Genomic DNA, 21,096 nt, shown 5'->3' with positions numbered 1-21,096 from the left:
CACAAAATCTTGTACATGAGAGTTCATAGTAGCATTGCTCCTGATAGCCCAAAAGCGAAAACCCAAATGTTCACCAACTGATGAGTAAATCAATAAAATGTAGCATATACCTACAATCGAATGTTATTAAGCCACAGAACAGAATATGCACTTCTGGTACATGCCACAACACGGATAAACCTTGAAAAGATTTTGCTAAGGTAAACCAGACACAAAGTTTACATATTTTGATTGATTTATACGAAATATCCACAATAGGCAGATCCGTAGAGACAGAAAATAGATCAGTGATTGGTTATCAGGATCCGGGCGGACAGGAAGGGAGAGAGTGGCTGCTAATAGGTATGGAGTTCATTTTGGTGATAATGAAAATCTTCTAGAATTAGATAGTAGTGGTGGATACACGATTCTGTATCTTCAGAGGCACAGAATTTGTTTACAATTGACCCTTGAACAACACAGATTTGAACTGTATCAATCCATTTACATGTGTTTTTTTTTTTAGATAAATACAGTACATTTTCTATTTAATTTTTTTTAATGTTTGTTTATTTTTGAGAGAGACAGAGTGTGAGCAGGGGAGGGGCAGAGAGAAGGGGAGACAGAATCCGGAACAGGCTCCAGGCTCTGAGCTGTCAGCACAGAGCCGGATGCGGGGCTGGAACTCACGGATCGTGAGACCATGACCTGAGCCGTAGTCGGACGCTTAACCGACTGAGCCACTCAGGCGCCCCACTACAGTACATTTTCTTTTTTTTTTTTTTTAATTTTTTTTAACGTTTATTTATTTTTGAGACAGAGAGAGACAAAGCATGAATGGGGGAGGGTCAGAGAGAGGGAGACACAGAATCTGAAACAGGCTCCAGGCTCTGAGCTGTCAGCACACAGAGCCCGACGCGGGGCTCGAACTCACGGACCGTGAGATCATGACCTGAGCCGAAGTCGGCCGCCCACCGACTGAGCCACCCAGGCGCCCCTACAGTACATTTTCTAAATGTATTTTTTTCCTTAGGATTTTCCTAACATTTTCTCTAGCTTTATTATAAGAAGGTAGTAATTGGATAGAAAACATAACCTACAGAAGGTGTCAACTGTTATTATTAAGTCTTCTGGTCAGTAGTAGGCTATTTGTAGTTTGGATTTGGGGGAGTCAAAAGTTACATGAAGGTTTTCAACTGTGCAGGAGGGTCAGTGCCCATAACCCCCATGTTGCTCAAGGATCAACTGTACTTTTAAAAGGTTGAATTTTATGATAGATGAGTTATATCTCAATAGAGCTGTTACTTAGCAAATGACTAATTTTCAAAGAAAATTTATTTTCTATATGCCATGAATGACAAATACAAAAATAGAATAAATGCATGATAAAGTTTAAGACAATTTTGAGAAAAGGGAAATTATTCTATAAAAAATAACACATATTGCAGCATTTAATTAGCAAAGAGTATGAGCTATCCCTGGGACAGACCAAAATTATTTTAAGTCTGGAAAGAGACCTGAATGCCTGTATTAGGAAAGCAATATATAGTAAAGATAATGCTTTTCCTCAGGAAAAACATAGATTATTTATGAAATGATGATGATCAACACCTAGGTTACTTTAACATTTGAGATTTGTGGTTGAAAATAGCAGAAAATGAGGGTTGCTAGTCGGGAATGGGTTAAATGGGTGAGGGGCATTAAGGAGGGCACTTTTCAGGATGAACACTGAGTGTCATATGTAAGAGATGAATCTCTGGATTCTACTCTTGAAGCCAAGACTACACTGTGTGTTATCTAACTTGAATTTAAATAAAAATAAAACAAAAAGCTGCACTCACAAACCCTCCTCCCCCCGCCCCCCCCCCCCCCCCGCCGCCAAAAAAAGAAAAGAAAACAGCAGAAAATAATCCTGGCAAGCTTAAGCAGAGACAAACTTATAGGAAAGATATTTAGTACCTCAGAGACCATGGGAAACCAAGCCAAAGCCGGAAAGAGAGCCTCCCTTGTGCTACTGGACTAGGATGCCACTGTGTTGCTGTCCCAGGACTCTAGATCCCACCAGTGCTACCGTGATTAAATTCTAGTATCCCCTGTGTATTTCGGTCACTGTCAAGACTCTGAGACCCAGGCATAACCCAGGTCACAGGCCTGCATCTTGACTGCTGGGGATGGGGAAAAGGATATTTGCCCCCTGTCCATACTGGGATGGGAGGTGGGGCACTGTAGCATCAACCAGACAGGAAGGTGCCCAAGTGTTGGGATGCCAAAAATGACAGATTCCCACCAACATTTGGAGTAACTAAAATTAGAGCCATCCTTTATGTCCTAGACCAAAATAAATTCTGCATGAATTCAGGATGTAAATGTAAAACTTGAGACCACAAAATACTTGAAGAAAATGTATGTGAATATCTAATCTTGGTTTGGGAAAGGCGCTTAGCATGATACAAAAATCAGCCATTAAAAATGTCAGAAAGTATTAAACATGACCCAGAAGGAGATCGGTCTGTTAAAATTTAATTAATTAATTAATTAATAAGTGGTATATACCAGGTCATTAAGGTGGTTCTCTTTAGATGAACTGGAGATGACTTTTCCTTCTTCCCCTCTCTGAATTCAGGTTTGTTTTTTATCCAAAAGCTGTTAGTACTTTGGAAATTTTGGAAGTGAGGGAGTTGGTTGGTTGGCTTGTAAGAATGCAGAAGTATCTGGATCTTCATAAGTACATTTTATGCTAAATGCTAGAGAAAACTCTACAAAAAGCAGGTGATGAGACAGTTGTATTTATAGACATCTCCATCTCTGGTAAAAATAGTGTTCGAATGTCTATTGGAATTTGTTCCATCTGGTGGTACTTGAAAAGGGAGACCTGAATAATTACGGCTATAAGAATGCCCCCCAAGATCATGATGTTTCTCTTACCTCCTCAGTGGTTTCTGTTGGGGTTTGTTTTACTTCGTTTTTAAGAGAACCCATCTGCTTGAGTGGGAATGTTACTAGTTTGCGCTCAGGGTGTGGTCATCTAAGGAGAAACTTCATAGATGCAAAGATTCTGGAGGTGGTTTTTTTACCGCAGCCTGTATTTCATGATTTTATAGTATTACCTCTGAATAAGGAATTACCTCACCACTTCCTGTTGAGGCAGCCCTTAGATCCCGGATACTTTGTTCTCGTTCTCTCTCTCTCTCTCTCTCTCTCTCTCTCTCTCTCAGATTCCTATCTCAGTAAAGGATGCTCAACATCTGTGTGACATAAGAGATCATTTAGCTTCTTCCCATGTAAAGGTAAATCACCCGAATACAATAAAGAGCTTCTCACAGAAACCTTGATACCAGAAGATGAGGGGAATTCCTTCATGTTCCAGAAAGGCCAACACGGGCACATTATAGAAACAGACCAAGAGATCTGAAGAAGGAAAAAAAAAACACAACAAAACACAGAAATGGCATCTTGTTCCCATTCTTGCCACTCAGTTACTGTTTCTCCTTCGGGCTTTGAATTTCCTTTTCTAAATGCCTGCGGCCTTAACTATTAAGAAGATATGAATCCGTAAACATGATCTTGCTGGGATTTTCTAGTGGAAATTGTCATGATGTAAGAGTTCTTCATTAAAAAAATACATATGAAAGACTTAATCTTTTTTTCTCTGACCATTTCCTCAGGGGACTCATTGAACATTTCTGTTATTTTTATTTCTCAGTCATAAACAGCATGACTCTGAACTTCTGTACGTTTCAGAGTCTCCTTGTCTTCATCCTTCATGTTAATATAGGACCCCATTGCTCTAGACTGGAATTAAATTGGTATACAACTGTTTTGGGTATTAGGTGGTTTAGTTATCCAGTTTCACCTAAGTCATTTTGCAAGATGGATATAAAACAGCTTGGGCAGGGGCGCCCGGGTGGCTCAGTCGGTTGAGTGTCTGACTTCGGCTCAGGTCAGATCTCGCAGTTCATGGGTTTGAGCCCCTCGTCAGGCTCTGTGCTAACAGCCCGGAGCCTGGAGTCTGCTTCGGATTCTGTGTCTCCCTCTCTGCCCCTTCCCTGCTCATGCTCTTTCTCTGTGTCTCAAAGATGAATAAACGTTAAAAAAAATAAATAAAAAATAAAAAAAACCAGCTTGGGCATATTTGTATTTGCATGTTTATTTTTTGAGCTATGCATTTCATGAGAAATTTTGTAGTTTTCTTGTGTTTAAACTTTCTGTTTTTCTCTTACATCTGTGTATTTTGATGACTTGGAGCAGGTAGCATCTAGAGGGAAGAAAATGTTCCTTTTTTTCTGATAGAAGCTAAGAAGAGTTATTCTTATCCTGAGTTCCTTGGCATTAAAATATCTCTGGGGGCGCCTGGGTGGCCCAGTGGATTAAGCTTCCAGCTCTTGATTTTGGCTTAGGACATGATCCCGGGGTTTTGAGATCAAGCCCTGCCTCTTTCTCTGCTGGGTGTGGAGACTGCTTAAGATTCTCTCTCTCCCTTTCCCCATCCCTCCCTGACTGGTGCGCACATGCGCGCGCGCGCTCTCTTTCTCTCTCTCTCAAAAAGTATTGGGGTGCCTAGGTGGCTCAGCTGCTTAAGCATTAGACTCTTGGTTTCATCTCAGGGCATGATCTCATAGTTGGTAAGTTCGAGCCCTGCATCGGGCTCTGTACTGGCAGCATGAAGCCTGCTTAGGTTGCTCCCTCCGCCCCCCGCCCCACTCACACTCACCACTCTCTCTCGAAATAAATAAACATTTTTTTAAAAAGTATTTCTGTTCATTGTGGAATGTGGGGATGCTCTGGTGAACACAGCATCACTGTCACAGTGGTTAGGAATGGGAAAAGTGGTGGGAGGAAGGCATGGTCCCTTCCCTCTCTGGCTCCCAGCCCAATCGAATAAGGATGTGTAAGCACATGGGGGAGAGGAGCACACAGCTGGGGGGGCTCCTTCCTGCCTAACAATCCTCAGTCACACCTGGGAACAGTCAGACTTACATCAGCCTTTTTCTCCTTTCTTTCCAGGGGCTGCCTATTGCCAGTTCATGGACATGCTCTTTCCAGGCTGCATTAGTTTGAAGAAAGTAAAATTTCAAGCAAAGTTGGAGCATGAGTATATTCACAATTTTAAACTTCTGCAAGCATCGTTTAAGCGAATGAATGTTGATAAGGTAGGAAACTAACTTCTACCTCCATAAAATGCGTGATCTTTCTTAAAAATTGGTTTTTGTGCCAAAATGCAAAAATCCGAAGGCGTATTCCTTAATATGGTCAAAGTAGTTTGGGGTCTGTACCTAGCATAAAGCATCAGCCCTCTCTTCCTATATTTGTGTGAGGCTTTTATTTAAGGAAATTTCTAAACTTAACAGCCATTAGATTAAACACTAGAGGTAATTACAGAGGTTCAAATGTTGCTGTTCTGTTTTAGCATTGTAGGAGAGAAATTTTTGTTTGCCAGATGCCACCGTGGTTCTTTGTGTGTTTTGTTCCTTTGGGGAAAAAAAAGGCAGGTTACAGTGGAAATGGCATGGGTTTGTATCCCATGTCCAAGATTTGAGCAGGTTACTTGAATTCTTTGAGTTACCCACCTATAAAGTGAGACCATAACCCCTTTCCCATAGTTATGATGTGAAAGTGAGGGAATGTGTATCAAAATGTTGAGCATAGTGTACACACTCAAATTCTCAGTCTCCATAAACTGCCTTCTCCCCGCCCCTTAAATGTTAGAATTTTGTCCCAGTGTGGTACAAATGAAGTAGACTAGAGTCCTTTCTTCTCCCATAAAGGACTGTCACTGAAGTCCACTCAGACTCTGCATGGTTCCTATTACTCAAATACATATTTAATCCATATTCTTTACCATGGCTGTATATCTTATAGGGAATAGGTTTGGGAAGAAATGAATTTTGAGTAAGGGGAAAGAGAAAAAGCAGCAGGGGAGGAACAGATAACTTTGCATCAATAGTAGCAATAAGTAGGCTACATGGAAATGAAAATTTTAAATAGTGTTTTATAAGAGACAGGTTAAAGGAAAAGAGAAAAGTTTGCTAAACTGCACACATTTTAATGCAATTATTATCTTCCTAAATGAAAGCGATCTTACCAAAATATTAAAATCTTGCCTTCTTGTTTTCTCAGAACTTTTATTTCAAATTAACCCCTAAACAGTTCAGCCTTCTTGGAGTCCTTTCAACTTTGTCCTTTGCTGTGGTTAATTTCCAGTTAGCTCCTTCTGTAATATTCAAAATCAGAGCTGTATACGTTCTCCTTACTTATTAACAGCATTATTTCCCTGTCCATTTCTGTATCTTTTCTCTATACATGCTTCTAGATCAAAAAGAAAAAAAACACTCATAACTTGCTATGTAACAGATTAGGGGCATCCATATGTCCGTGGAAGTGTATACATAGAGAGGAGATGAGCCATTGTTGAAGAATGTTTAGGATAAAATTCTTGTAGTGAAGGGAGCTTGGCCTCAATCACCTTTGTTGGCCTCTCTAACATAATATGCTATGATTCCCCCAAGGATCCTTGGATAGACAGTGGTCCCTGTGTGTGTTTGTCAGAGCAGGACAGCAGGTGGAAAGCATCTGTGTAAAGATTTGCTTGCCACCCCAGATTTTGAGTTTAGGCCCCATTTTGGGAGCTTAGGTCCCATTTTGATGGGAAATGTGAAATTAACAGAAGTAAGTGCTTACTGTCAATGGTTAATGTAGCACCATCATCTAAAACTGTTTCTAAATTTTCACGTTTGGCAGAAAACAAAAGAAAGTAGCATGTTAATTAAAGGGCCTTATGCTCTAGGAAGGCACTTAAAAATCAGTATCAGCATAAACAAAAGTTATACATATAAAGACATGAAAATATTTAATAAAACAAAAAGTCAAATATTAAGTGCATGTGTGGAAGGAATTCTTCCCTGTGGGTGGACTTCAGTGAAATTTGGGAAGAGAGAGAGATCCACACCCAAGTCTCCCTCCCTGGAAGAGTCTTCACAAAAGGGTGGACTTCAGTGAAATTTGGGAAGAGTCTTCATGAAAAATGTAGTCTCCTCCCAAAGTTTGTTTCTCTTTATTTTGCTCTATTCTTGAGTTCATTTCAATTTTAGCTTTATCAAAAACATTTTTAAAAAATGTACTTACTGCTGGGACGCCTGGGTGGCTCAGTCAGTTGAATGTCCGACTCTTGATTTCAGTTCAGGTAATGATCCCAGGGTCATGGGAATCAAGCCCCATGTCAGGATCCATGCTGACAGCTCAGAACCTGCTTAGGATTCTCTTTTTCTGTTTGCCCCTCCCTGACTTTCTCCTGTGCACGTGCACTAAACTTTAAAATAAAAAACATATTAAAAAACATTTTAAAAATGTACTGCTAATGATTTAGTTTAATGGCTTGCCTAAAATGCTTCAGTTGGTGTTTTTTCTTCAAGTGGTCATTGATAGAGGTTGTTCTCTATTTTTTAAGTGGCTCTGATGATCCATTTTAGGGTATCAGGGGTATCTGGTTCCAGAGATGGCAAAGCCTTGCTGAGAGTTTAATTTATATGGCTTCTGCTCATATTAGTCAGTGAAGCTGTGCCCTTTCAACCCTAGGTTTGTGTCTGAATTGTGTGCACATCATCTGACTCACTCCCTAGCTTTGTAACTCCCATGGCCTACATTCAGCTAGGATTCCGACTCAAAGATGAGGAAGTCAGAATCTGGTAATGGCACAATTTGCATAACTAAGTCCTTTTCCATTTTCCTTCAAAAATAGCTGCCCACTGAAGTAAAGCTAATGAGTCACCCCACATTTCTTCCTGTCATAATTCTGAAAGTTCTCGTGTGACCTCTAAAGGGGGGGGGGTACCCATTTGCTGTCTAGGATGCCAGTAGAAAGGGTTACTCTATGAAAAGCTGAGATTTGTCTCAGAAGTGGAGGTGAATACAGAGTACCTCCTCCTCCAGAATGCCTTCAATGCCTCCCCTAGTCAGACCCCATTTCTGTCCCTGTGCACTCCCGTGGACATTAGCCGTGTTCCTGTGCAGCCTGTGAACTCCTAGGCCCTGTATTGCAGGCAGTTGTTTATAATACTTGTCTCTCTACATTGTAAACAAACAAAACAGGAAAATTTGTGTTGCTTCCTACAAACCGTTAGATATGTGTATGTTTGGATTGATTTGAGTCTTATTCATTCACACCCTCTGGTAGCTATAATCCTTACAGGAGTTTATTCCAGCATGCCAGGAGCAGGTGTTAGAAAGAAATACTGAAGGGGCACCTAGGTGGCTCAGTCAGTTAAATGTCTGACTCTTGGTTTCTGCTCAGGTCATGATGTCATGGTTCGTGGGTTCGAGCTCTGTATCGGGCTCTGCACTGACAGTGCAGAGTCTGCTTGGAATTCTCTCTTCCTTTCCCTCTCTGCCCCTTCCCTGCTGGCCCGATCTCTCTAAGAATAAACAAATAAACATTTTTTAAAAAAGAAATATGGAAAACCCATCAATCTTGAACTAGCACAACATCCCAGGCCCATTTTTGCATGAAGATGCTTGTGTAATCAAATACATTCTGAAGAGAATCAGCCCCTCTTGACAGCTAAGGTACTTTTTGTTTCGTCTCATTTGTTCAGAGGTGTGAAATAATTCAGAAGAACACCTACAGCATTTTATTTTAATTTTGCTTGCATATGATGAAAAAAAATAGGTGAATTCTAGAATACAGCTGGCCAAGAAGCTGAGGGGGAGACCAGTAAATAATCCCTGACCCGTAGAAAATAGTTCATAGGAAATGCTTCAGTTGTGCCAAATACTCATAAATGGGTTCATGACTCACATGGCGATTTTATATTGCAGGTGATCCCAGTGGAGAAGCTGGTGAAGGGGCGTTTCCAGGACAACCTGGATTTCATTCAATGGTTTAAGAAATTCTATGATGCTAACTACGATGGGAAGGAGTATGATCCTGTAGAAGCACGGCAAGGGCAAGATGCGATCCCTCCCCCCGACCCTGGCGAACAGATCTTCAACCTGCCAAAAAAGTCTCATCACGCAAACTCCCCCACCGCAGGTATGGGAACAGTGAAATCGTATAGTTGCTTGCATTTTGGAAAGTGGCTCAGGCTCTTGTGTGCTTTCCTGTGTTTGATTCTTCCCAGCAGTCAATCTCTTTAGGCCTCTGGATGATTTTTATTGTCTATTTGACCACATTTATCTTCATAGCAGGGCCTTATCTGTAATAAGTCTAATGATCATGATTTATTCTCTTAAAAAGGCAGAGTTACTCACTTTGTATCATTGAAGCTATATGTTAAAATAATATTCCAGGGATAGGTTTCATTTTCTTGGTACGTTTTTCTGAAATATGTCAAGTCTGTTTAGATTTCAGCTAAAGTATTTTTACTGCCTAATTACTGGCCATACAAACCAGAATATGAACCAATATTGCTTTTAAATATGAATAATCCTCTACATCCTTCAAAGAAAAGTCATTGAAATATGCATCCTATTTCCTGTATGGTCAGTGCCAATATTTACGTGATAATATTCAGCAAGATCTCCTTTGTATAGCTTGGTCCAAAAGTGAAGTCATTGAGGTTGAATACCTAGAACTTTAAAATTTGTTAAACTTTGTGGATAAAAACCTTTTAAAACTACAAACATCCTTCCATAAAACACAGACTTTATCAAGCAGGAGGGTATTCTTGTAAAACTGCAGTCATTATTACAAACACCAGTTGTGGTACTGGACAGTCAAACAGTGAGATCGTCAGAAAGCGATTTGTTCCATTCTGAAAACCAGTGTTCACACTTGTTAAATCAATAACGTTAATTTTGTAAATGACACAAATTCCCTATTTATGCCCAACCTCCAATTAGAATGGATAGGAGATGGTTATAACAATACTAATGCTAAACAACACTAGCATGTTGTGTAGACTATCAGTATACATTTGTGAGTCTTCCATATGTTCATGTAATTGAAGCCGGAAGTAAGCTCTCAGTTGGAAGAGGAGAGACTGACGTGAAGAACTGTAACATTTAATGTTTGGGCAGAAAAGCAAGGGTTCGCACAAGAACCAGGGAAGGTGCCAGAAAGATTAAAGGAAGTGATGGAATAACATGTCAAAGAAGCAGAAGGAAAGGAACACAGTGGCCAACAATGTCTGAACCTGTGGAAGGGAGTCCAGTAAAATGAGGCCTGGACGAGCCCATTGAATTTCTCACCTAAGGGGTCACTCAGTGCAATGATGGCACCCAGAATGGGGAGAGGAATTGGAGGAAGGAAATTAAGACAGCATAAAAGTCTAGCTCTGAAGCCATAGAATGAATGAAATTATATAAAATAAGCTAAGGAATAAGGAGCAAGAGGAAAAAGAGGAAGCTAAGAAAAAGATACAAACATCAGGGAAAAAACTAGGAAAGCTCAGCATCAGAGAATGAACAGTAGGAAATTTCTAGAAAGAGGGGTCACCAGCAGTGCCGAATATTAATTGTAGAGAGATCAAAGAGGATGAAGCCTGAAAATAGGCCAAAGATAATGGACTCCTGGGAGGTGATGAACAATCCTTTAGAGAACTGGTCTGTTAAAGTGCTGAATGCATACGCCTAGATCACAGAGACCAGGCGAGGGCGTGACCTGACAAGTGGGAAAGTCCTGCAGTGAGAGGGGATCCCATCTTCACCAAGTTTGTCAGGAAAAAAGTTGAGGAAAAACATTTAGTTGTGGGGGAAAGCAGACAGCATCGAGAAGTGAGATTGGAAGGCGAATGGTAGTGTCCTTGATCTGTTTTTGTTTGCTTCTAGGACAAGGCACAGTGAGCAAGTTTGTAAGATGGGAGAAAGGTCCCTGGAGGAGAATTAGTTGATGATAGGAAAAAGGAGGGGAAACTTGTGGAGCAGGACCCTGATGCTGGAGGAAGAAAATAAGGTCAAGAGTGTTGATAAAGATTTAGAGAGGCAGGGGAATGTTTTGTTTTGTTTTGTTTTGTTTTGTTTTGTTTTGTTTTGTTTTATTTTATTTTATTTTATTTTATTTTATTTTATTTTATTTTATTTTATTTTATTTTATTTTATTTATTATTTAAACAATCAGAAGTGCTGGGGAGAGGTTGGGTAAAAGGCCACAAGGAGTTTGGGGAACAAAAAATTATAGCAGTTCAAATTGGGCTTTAAGTGTGGTCAGAAACTTGGATCAGTGTAGAGATGGGGTAGAAGAGGGGTGTGTTTTGTCCAGATCAGGGGTTTTGGTGGGCAGCTGGAGTTAAAGACATGGAGGGAGAGGCGAGACCCATGGTAGCTGGCATTTCTGGTCTTGGGGTCTTTTCCTATAGCTGTTATTGATGTACAGATTCATCTTAAAACTCAGCTGCCACTTTTTTTCTTCAAGTGTTTAGTAGTGAAATTGGACAGGCCTCAGAAATACATTTTTGTTCCACAATCACAGTGTGTCCTTGAATCTGCACCACTGCCCACGGTGCTGCTTTGGCCTCGTTTTCTAGAACTTCCTCCATTGGTCTTTCAGAGAAGCCACAGAGAAACGTGTGCCATTTTGATAGAATGTCTGTGAACCTGGAAGAGAAACAGATTTCTTCCAGAGCTTAACCTCTTGGGTGACAGAGCTCAGAAAACACATTAAAGTCAACAGGTAATAAATAGGGTTTTTACTTTTTTTTTTTTTTTTTAATAAATAAGGTTCTTAATGTTCCAGGAGGCAGTAGTTCTTTTAAGATTCGTGTTCCTGGGGTGCCTGGGTGGCTCAGTCAGTTAAGCATCCAACTTCGGCTCAAGTCATGATCTCATGACTCATGAGTTTGAGCCCTGTGTCGGGCTCTGTACTAACAGTGCAGAGCCTGGAGTCTGCTTCCGATTCTGTGTCTCCCTCTCTCTCTGCCCCTCCCCCGCTTGTCCTCTGTCTCTCAAAAATAAACAAACATTACAAAACAATTTTTAAAAAAAGATTCATGTTCCTGTTACCTTGACCATGTTCATTCACCTCATTGGTCTTAATCAGGGAGAAAGGATATTTTCAAAAGTCAAACGAGTCATACCCTTTTTAATAAAATAGGTTCTGTCTCTTGGACATTGTGGGGTGGAAAAACTACTGTGGAAAAAATTATAGCAAGGTGTACATCGCATGTAGAACACTGTTTTAAAAGCTATAATAGGTGAAAGACTCCTATAAATACAGTGAGACCTCATTTTTCTCAAGGTCCAGTATCCAGCTCTTGGGAATACAGCCAAGAAAATATAAGCCAAAATGTCTTCTAAAATCTGTGATACAAAAGTGTAATTCTAACAAACATAGGGATATGGTTTCTCAGCACATAACTTATTAGGGCAAGGAGTAGACTGATTGCAATAGAAAGTACAAGCATCAGTACAAGAAGAGCCGAAACAACTTCAGAAAACCTTACTAAACAGCCCATCAGCCTGAATGCTTTATTAGACGATCAGATAGCTCCATGCCTCTCCTTATCCCTCAGGATCACTAGGACACCAGCCTACACTAATTGATCCACTCAGAGTTCCCTTCTAATACTTAAGATTCTGTTTATAATCATCTCCCCCATGAACTATTTACAGTCTTTAAACTGGTCACCTGCCTCTGGTCTGAAGCCATTCAAAGCCATTCTCTTCACAAGTCTGATTTTGTCTACCCAAAATTTAAGTGCTTAATGATGAGGTGAGGGTCAGCTCTCTGGGAATTCTCAGATGGATAGCACAGTTACCCAACAGTGATGTCCTATCAGTAATTTCTTTTTTTTATTTTTAATTTTTTTTCTATGTTTATTTTTGAGAGACCGAGTATGAGTGGGGGAAGGGCAGAGAGAGAGAGAGAGAGACAGAATCTGAAGCAGGCTTCAGGCTCTGAGCCGTCAGCACAGAGCCCAATACAGGGCTCAAACCCACAAACTGTGACATCATGACCTGAGCCGAAGTTGGACGCTTAGCTGAGTGAGCTACCCAGGCGCCCAATTAATTTTTTTTTCCATGTTTGTTTATTTTTTTTGAGAGAGAGAGACCATGAGTGAGAGAGGGGCAGAGAAAGAGGGGGACAGAATATTCAAAGCAGGCTCTCGGCTGAGAGCAGAGAGCCTGATGTGGGGCTTGAACTCACGAACCATGAAATCATGACCTGAGCCAAAGTCAGAGGCTTAACTGACTGAGCCATCCAGGCGCCCTCCACCTCTAAGCCTTGTCATTTCTCAACCATCTGCATTAGTAGAAACGAGCAATGGCTGGTAGAACTGAAAGCAAGAGATGGTCTTTATTTTTTCATTTGGCCATGGAATACTTGATTGATTTTGCAGTGCATTTCTCTCTCCCCAAATATTTCTGTAGGCTAATAACAAATTAACTTGCGTGTCCTGACTATAATACATTAAGAGCAGTGATAAGTGGCAAAGGGCCCCTATTAGAGTGGAAATGTGATCCTGGAATGGATTCTCCACTTAAGAAAGTACTGTCTACATTGGCAAAATAATAATAATAATAATAATAATAATAATAATAATAATAATAATGTTTTTCATCGCACAGACTACTTCTGTAGGCCTGCACCATGGGTTGTTTGCTTTTTTATAAACTAGATACACTCCACATACTTGGTGCATTCAGTTGTCATGAGAATGTACCAGATTTTTCTGCCATTTCAGTACAGATCCAAAATGTCCTCATGTAGATTCCGAGAAGCCATAGAGCCCATCGGTGTCAGTGCGGTTGGGTGACTTACCTGGACTGAAACAAGCTTCAGCGTAAGCAGAGGCTGTCACATAAGGGTGAATGGCTGCCTGGCAAGTCTTCTGACATCTGCGTTGTGAAGCATTGCATCTCTAGTTGCTTTTGATCTACCAATGAGGCGCATGTATTAAAATATCTGTTTCCTGAGGGGTAGGAGGGAGGGGAGGGTGGGTGATGGGTATTGAGGAGGGCACCTTTTGGGATGAGCACTGGATGTTGTATGGAAACCAATTTGACAATAAACTTCATATATTGAAAAAAAAATCTGTTTCCATAATGATAGATACCTATTAAGTGCATCTATCATTGTGAGTCATGATGTTTGTAAGCTTATTGCAGTGAGCCATATCCGCAACTCAAGATAGCTGGGGGGGCGGGAGTCCGTTGTCAAGTGTGAGCATTTACTAAACTTAAAAGGGAATTTGAAGTTGTAGTTCCTATGGCAACTACAGCTTAGACACATTGCAAATTCACATATATTAATATATTTAAATCAAATTCTCATATACAAATATAATGTGATGGATTTAGAGTTGCTATGGAAATTGAGGCTGTGCTTTCTCTTTTCCTCAGGGACTTGAGTGTTCCAGCCTTAAAATCAGATCAATAGAAATATTAGAAAAATGGTTTCAAAAAGGAAGCAACCTAAGAAGTATAACAGAATAAAGTACTTGCACAATCACACTTAAATCCCCAAATGTAAATAGAAATAAATCCTAACAGTGTATTTCCAAAACTATTGAATATGTAAATACTCTCCCAGTTAACTTTAATTTGGGTTCTCTAAGGCTGTTCATATAATCTTAACAGGGTGTTCATGTTTATTGGTGTATTTAAGTGTTTACACATTTGTTGAGCACCTGTAATCTAAGTAAGCACTGCCTGTCACCTCCTTTGGAGAAAAGAGTTGCTTTTAATTTCCCAAAAAGTTTCTGTTCTGTGTTTTTAGGAGAGGCGGTGAAATGTGGCAGTGTATAGTGATTTTGTCCTTGTTCCAACCTTAATTTTATGGCCCAAAATATGGTCTCGCTTGGTCAGTATACCTTGTTCATTTGAAAAGAATATGTATTCTGCAGTTGTTGGTTGCGTAGCGTTTTAGAAATATCAGATCAAGGTAGTGAGTGGATAGTGTTTTTCAGATCCTCTGTGCTTTTACTGATTTTTGTTTCTGTCTAGTTCGAATAATTGCTGTGAAGAGGGTGTTACATTGATTGTGGAATTGTCTTTTCTCCCTTTACTTCCTCTCAGTTTTTGTGTTCTGTATTGGGGCTCTGTTGTGAGATACATACATTGTTACGCTAAATCATTCCAATGAATTGACCTTTGTATTTTATGAGATGTCCCTCTTTATCTTCGTTAAAACTCTTAGTCTTGAAGTCTATTTTATCTGATACTGAACAGCCATGCTAGCTTTCTTATGCTTACTGCTTGCATGGTATATCTTTCCCCATGACACATTAAACTTCTACTTGTCTTTGAGATCATATTTAAAGTGTGCAGCTTATAAAAAGCATGTGATTGGGTCTTGCATTGTTATTCATCCTCATAATCTCTGGACGTTGGACTCTCCAGTCTGTTACAACTTAATGTAACTGTTGATTTAGCTGGATTTAGGTCTACCACTCTGTTTTTTCTGTTTTCCTGTTGTCTTCTGGATTTTTTATGATTATTTTTTCAAGTTTTATTTGGAAATAACTTACATCGTTTATCAGTTTCATGAGTACAACATAATAGTTTGATTTAGATGTATTGTGAAATGATTACCATAATAGGTTCAGCTAACATCCATCTTCTCATATAGATACAATAAAAAAAGAAGAAAACAATCTCTCCTTATGATAAGAACTCTTAGGATCTACTCTCTTAACTTTCCTACAGATCCTACATCAGTGTTAGCGGTCACCATCATGTTATACATTACATCCCTGGTACTTAGTTATCTGATAACGGGAAGTTTGTACCTTTTGGCTACCTTCCAGTTCACCTCTCCCTGCTCTCTGCCTCTGGTAACCACAAGTGTGATCTCTTTTACTGAGTTTATTTGTTGGTGTGTTTGTTTTAAAGAGACCACATGTAAGTGAGATCATACAATCTTTGTCTTTCTGTCTCATTTATTTCACTTAGGTACTCCTTCCATGTTGTTGCAGATGGCAGAATTTCATCATTTTTTATGGCCTAAAAATACTGTGTGTGTGTACCACGGTTTCTTTATCCATACATCCATCATTGGACATTTAAGTAGTTTCCATGTCTTGGCTATTGTAAATAATGCTATGAACATGGGGGTGCAGATACCTTTTGAGTTAGTGTTTTTATTTCCTTTGGATAAATACCCAGAAGTTGAATTGGTGGGTCATATGGTAATTCCATTTTTAATTTTTTGGGATCTTCCTTACTGTTGTCTTAGTGGCTGCACCAATTTACATTCCCACCAATAGTACACAGGGGTGCCCTTGTGTACTACACACATCCACACCAGTATTTGTTATTTCTTATCTTTTTGGTGATAGCCATTTTAATAGGCATGAAGTGATATCTCATTGTGGTTGTTTTTTTTTTTTTTTTTTTTAATGCTCATTTATTTTTGAGACAGCATGAGCAGGGGAGGGGCAGAGAGAGAGGGAGACACAAAATCTGAAACAGGTTCCAGGCTCTGAGCTGTCAGCACAGAGCCTGACTTGGGGCTCAAACTCACAAACTGTGAGATCATGACCTGAGCCGAAGTCAGACACTTAACTGACTGAGCCACCCAGGTGCCCCACTCTCATTGTGGTTTTAATTTACATTTCCCTAATGAATGCTGATGTTGAGCATCTTCCCATATACCTATTGGCCTTCCATATATCTTTGAAAAAATGTCAATTCATGTCTTTTGTCCATTTTTTCACTTTTTTTTTAAATATGAAATTTATTGTCAAATTGGTTTCCGTACAACACCCAGTGCTCATCCCAGCAGGTGCCCTCCTCAATGCCCATCACCCACCCTCCCCTCCCTCCCACCCCCCATCAACCCTCAGTTTGTTCTCAGTTTTTAAGTCTCTTATGTTTTGGCTCCCTCCCTCTATAACCTTTTTTTTTTTCCCTTCCCCTCCCCCATGGTCTTCTGTTACATTTCTCAGGATCCACATAAGAGTGAAAACGTATGTTATCTGTCCTTCTCTGTATGTTTTGTCCATTTTTGTTAATTGTTAATTGAGTTGAGTTATTTGGGTTTTTTTGCTCTTGTGCTGTAGGAGTTCTTTATGTATTTTGGATATTAATCTCTCATCAGATATATGGTTTGCAAATATTTCTCCCATTCTCTAGGTTGTCTTTTAACTTTGTTGATGGTTTCTTTTGCTGTGCAGAAGCGTTTTACTTCAATGTAGTCCCACTTGTGGTTTTGGTTGCTTGCACTTTAGTTGCCATATCCATATTCTGGATTTTTCAGATATTGTATATTCCAACTTACTTGATTGCCTTTCTAACTATATCTCTTTGCATTAATTTTTTCAGTGGTTGCTCTAAGAATTACAATATATATACTTTCACAGTGTACTTAAAAATTGTATTTTCTCTTCATGTAAAATGCGGAACCCTGGCAACCCTTCCTCCCACTTTTGTTTGTCCCATATAGTTTGTATGACTATTACACTTGTCACATGTGCTACGTCCACATACATTATAAATCCCCCAGGACAATGTTACAACTTTTGTTTTGGACCAACACTGTTTTCATAAGTGGCTTTTGAGCACTCGAAATGTGCTTATTCTGCACTGAAATGTGCTGTATGTATGAAATGCATGCTGGATGTAGAAGACTTAGTATGGAAAAAAATGAATACAAAATCTCTAATAATTTTATTAATTACAGGTAGAAATTATAATCTGTATATATTATGTGTATTTTTGCATACATTACATTTCACATCTTAAAAATTTTTTAATTGACTGATTAACATATTTCTAGGAGGCAGTGCTGCTTTAGGCAATCGTGTGTGTTTAAAAGAAATTGAGAGAAAAAAGAGTGGGTTTTTTCCCCCCCATTCCTACCTTTTACCATTTCCAGTCGCCTTCATTCGTCCCTGAAGCTCTGAGTTCCCTACTGAGTTCATTTCTCTTCATACTGAAGAACTTGCTTTAGCATTTCTTATAGAGCAGGTCCGTTGGCAACAAGTTCTTCCAGTTTCCTTCTTCTGTAAATGTCTTTTTTTCACGATCAAAAATTTCCATAGATAAAGAATTCCACCTGATCTTGCTTTATGTGCTTTAAAGATGTCGTTTCAGTGTCCATGGCCTCCAGAGATGAGAAGGGCTTGCTTGTTCTAATCGTTCTTCCCCATGTGCAACATGTTTTTCCTCTCTGGGTGCAGTCAAGAGTTTCTTTATCTTTGGTTTTCAGTTAGTGGGACTGGGATGTGCCTAATCATGGTTCTCTTTGAATTTCTCTTGTTCTGGAGTTCATTAAGCTACTTTAAATCTGTTGAGTTTATGTCTTTTACCATGTTTGGGAGATTTTCAGCCATTTTTCAGCTCCATTCTCTCTGTCCTTCTGGGACACATTTATCCATATGTTAGAGCTTTTGAAATTCTCCCACGGGTTTCTGAGGCTCTGTTCACCTTTTTCTCAGCACGCTCTCTCTTCTTTAGATTAGATGGTTTCTATTAATACATCTTCAGGTTTACCCTCTTTGTCCTCTGTCATTTCCCTTCTATTGAGCATTTTTAAAATTTCAACCCTTGTATGTTTTCAGTTGTTAATTCCCTTTTTTTCTTTCTCTATTGGTACTGCCTACCTTTCATTTATTGTGAACATCCTTCACTTCCCTGGGCATGGTTCTGATAGCTGCTTTAAAGCTCCTGTCTGCTGATGCCACCATCTGATCGCCTCACCATTGGCATCTGTTGATTTTGAGAACGTGTCACATTTTCCTGGATCTTTGTATGTTGAATAATTTTGGATTATATCGTAGACATTGTAATGTTTTGTTGTGGACATGGAAGCTTTTGGTGTATTGCTCCAAAGTGTTCTGATGTTTTTAATTTAACAGGGACTCAATTAGAGTCCACGTAAAAAGTACCCACGAAGTCAAATTTCACTCAGAGGGTCCTGACCTTGGTGTCAGGCCTGTGCCTTCATGCAGGACTTCCTTTTCCTTACTACTGACAAAACATATGTGTTCATTTACCTTTTGAGAACAGTCTGCCCTTTAAACACAAATGTTGCTCTCACCCCAAAGCCATCATTTATTCCAAGAAATGCATTTTCCCTTGTCTGTTCTTTAGACCAGACCAGTCCTTGATAGCATTTGACTTCTCAGAGCCGTAGGGTATGCACAGGCATCCTCCTTGGCCCTTTGTGGTCTCCGCATCAGGATGAGTCATGCCTATTTGTTCTCTGCACCTTCCCGGTATGCTCCTGCTGTTAACTGTTCTCAGAGGCCTCAGTCACCTAACCACAAACTATACCTCCATATACCTGCTTACTTCTTCAAGGATCAAATATTCATTTTAAGAGATCATGTAATGTCAACTCAAAACAAGGAAGAGGTGCATTTTTCTTACCAGTCCCATAATTAGCAAGAATTCTCTTCAAGCAAATGCTAGCGGTTGTTCTATGGACGATATATCTTTCACTCAGTCCCTGCCCCGTATCAGCATTGCATCCCCTTGACCTCCTCATATTAAGAAACCATCCCACTGCTAAGCTGCAAAGCAGGTAATGGCTGCTCATGGAAAGCAGAAGGCTGTTGGTAGTTTTGTTCCTCCAGTTATACATCTGTCTTATGTAAGATGTATAAGATACACCACTGGGCATTAGGATACTTTTCTTCTCAAACAATAGTTAAAACTGTATTTCTCAACCTGTAATGATAAACAGCAATACAATATGAGCAGTGCTCTGCCTTGCCAGGATACTGAATATCTGTGAGTTTGGAATATTGAGAGCACAGTGAGGAACAGAGACATGAAGAATTCAGGAGCTTTGGATAGGAATCTTCTGGCAGTATCTGTGGACAAGGCTGAGGGCCTTCGTCCGAGGAACAGCCATGCATTTTTCATGGCCATCCGATGTGCTTGCTTACTGAGACTGCATCTTTGATAGAGGATTTGCTAATTCAGTTTACAGCTTTTAGTTATTTTGGCTTTTTGGAATCAAACCCTGACCTAGTTTTCTGTAAAACTAGAACATTTGAAAGCTTAGAGATCAAAACCTACAACCATAACCCCTGTTGTAGAGGTGGGGAAACTGAAGCACAGAGAGGTTCAGTAACTTTCCAGGGTCATACACTAGAAATAGGGGGCCCAGGGGCGCCTGGGTGGCTTAGTCGGTTAAGCATCCTACTTCAGCTCAGGTCATGATCTCACAGTCTGTGAGTTCGAGCCCCACGTCGGGCTTTGTGCTGACAGCTCAGAGACTGGAGCCTGCTTCGGACTCTGTGTCTCCCTCTCTCTCTGCCCCTCCCCCACTCATGCTCTGTCTCTCTCTCTCTCCCTCTCCCTCTCTCAAAAATAAATAAATGTTAAAAAAAAAAAGTTTTTTTAAATAAAAATTAAAAAAAAAAGAAACAGGGGGCCCAGAGTTTGAAGCCTGACCTTGTGATTCCAAAGCCTACTCTTTAAATCATTATATTGCCTCTGAAATATTATGGATGTGGTCTTGTTTTATGTTCTGATCTTCTCCTTACACTATGCTGAACCACAGTACATTTTCACAAACCAGATTCAAATTGCATAGTGTGTGGAGGAAATGAAAGTCTCTGCAGTGGCATAAAGGCTGGAACCAGAGCACATGCTGTTGCATTTGAATGACCTCCATTTTTGTTTTTAAAACTAGCAGCCGCTTCTTCAAGTTTAAAAACATTCTCATTCATCCTTGCAGCAGATTCTGGGTGAGAGTTGCTGTCTTTTGTATAGGTTTGTAAAAGCAGGAAACCTTGAGTCACTTGTTCCAGGCCTCTTCGCAGCCTGGAAGCAGACATGTACGTGAAGCCTGGGATACTGGGTCCTGGATTAGCGGGATCCCTCATCTCTGATTTCTTAACCCTTGGATTGACTTCATTCTCTGAATGGATGGTCTAGGTGATTTCAAAGGGAAGAGTAAGCCCTTCAGACACAACTGACATGTATTTTGGCCTCTTGGGCTCTGTTCCCTCACTCACGGCCTTGCAGGAGAGGACCAATGGCCTCCATTATTGTCCCGCCTGCACTGGGAAGTAAAGCATCAAGGCCTCTTTTAAACAGCATTGATTCCTTTCATAACTGGTATTGGGTCATTTTCACTGCTCCCTGGGTATGTTGAAATACTCATTGGTTTTGTGCTAAATCCCACGTGTTACTCCCGTCATCGCTTTTCTCTCTGTTGGAATAATAACTTGGCATCTGGCTTCTCTGCCTCACGACAAAACTTAGGAGGTCTCAGAGGCAATGATTTAGCAT

General features: G+C 40.0%; 1 protein-coding gene and 1 long non-coding RNA gene across 7 annotated transcripts in view; one reads left to right on the top strand and one right to left on the bottom strand.

The window, feature by feature from the left end:
- Positions 1 to 21,096, top strand: part of MAPRE2 (microtubule associated protein RP/EB family member 2) — a 158,830-nt gene that overhangs the window by 113,869 nt on the left and 23,865 nt on the right. For all 5 annotated transcript variants that reach the window (XM_047087077.1, XM_047087074.1, XM_047087076.1 and 2 more), the window contains 2 exons: positions 4,984 to 5,129; positions 8,791 to 9,004. In XM_047087077.1, the coding sequence (XP_046943033.1) occupies positions 4,984 to 5,129; positions 8,791 to 9,004 (360 nt within the window). The remainder of the gene's footprint in view (positions 1 to 4,983; positions 5,130 to 8,790; positions 9,005 to 21,096) is intronic.
- Positions 8,828 to 18,024, bottom strand: LOC124517637 (uncharacterized). Of its 2 annotated transcripts, none has more exons than XR_006963516.1 (3): positions 17,710 to 18,024; positions 13,670 to 13,820; positions 8,828 to 11,505 (listed from the first exon to the last, which is right to left on the bottom strand). It is a non-coding gene; the product is annotated as an uncharacterized LOC124517637 (long non-coding RNA). The 2 variants fall into 2 exon arrangements; XR_006963515.1 differs by having other exon boundaries at positions 13,670 to 13,784; positions 17,710 to 18,019.

This window comes from Lynx rufus, unplaced genomic scaffold (assembly GCF_022079265.1).
Source record: "Lynx rufus isolate CCGP_SWC_20201006 ecotype Redwood Valley unplaced genomic scaffold, mLynRuf1.p SCAF_22, whole genome shotgun sequence".
In the NCBI taxonomy this organism is placed as follows: domain Eukaryota; kingdom Metazoa; phylum Chordata; class Mammalia; order Carnivora; family Felidae; genus Lynx; species Lynx rufus.
This window is presented reverse-complemented; position numbering and strand designations above follow the sequence as displayed.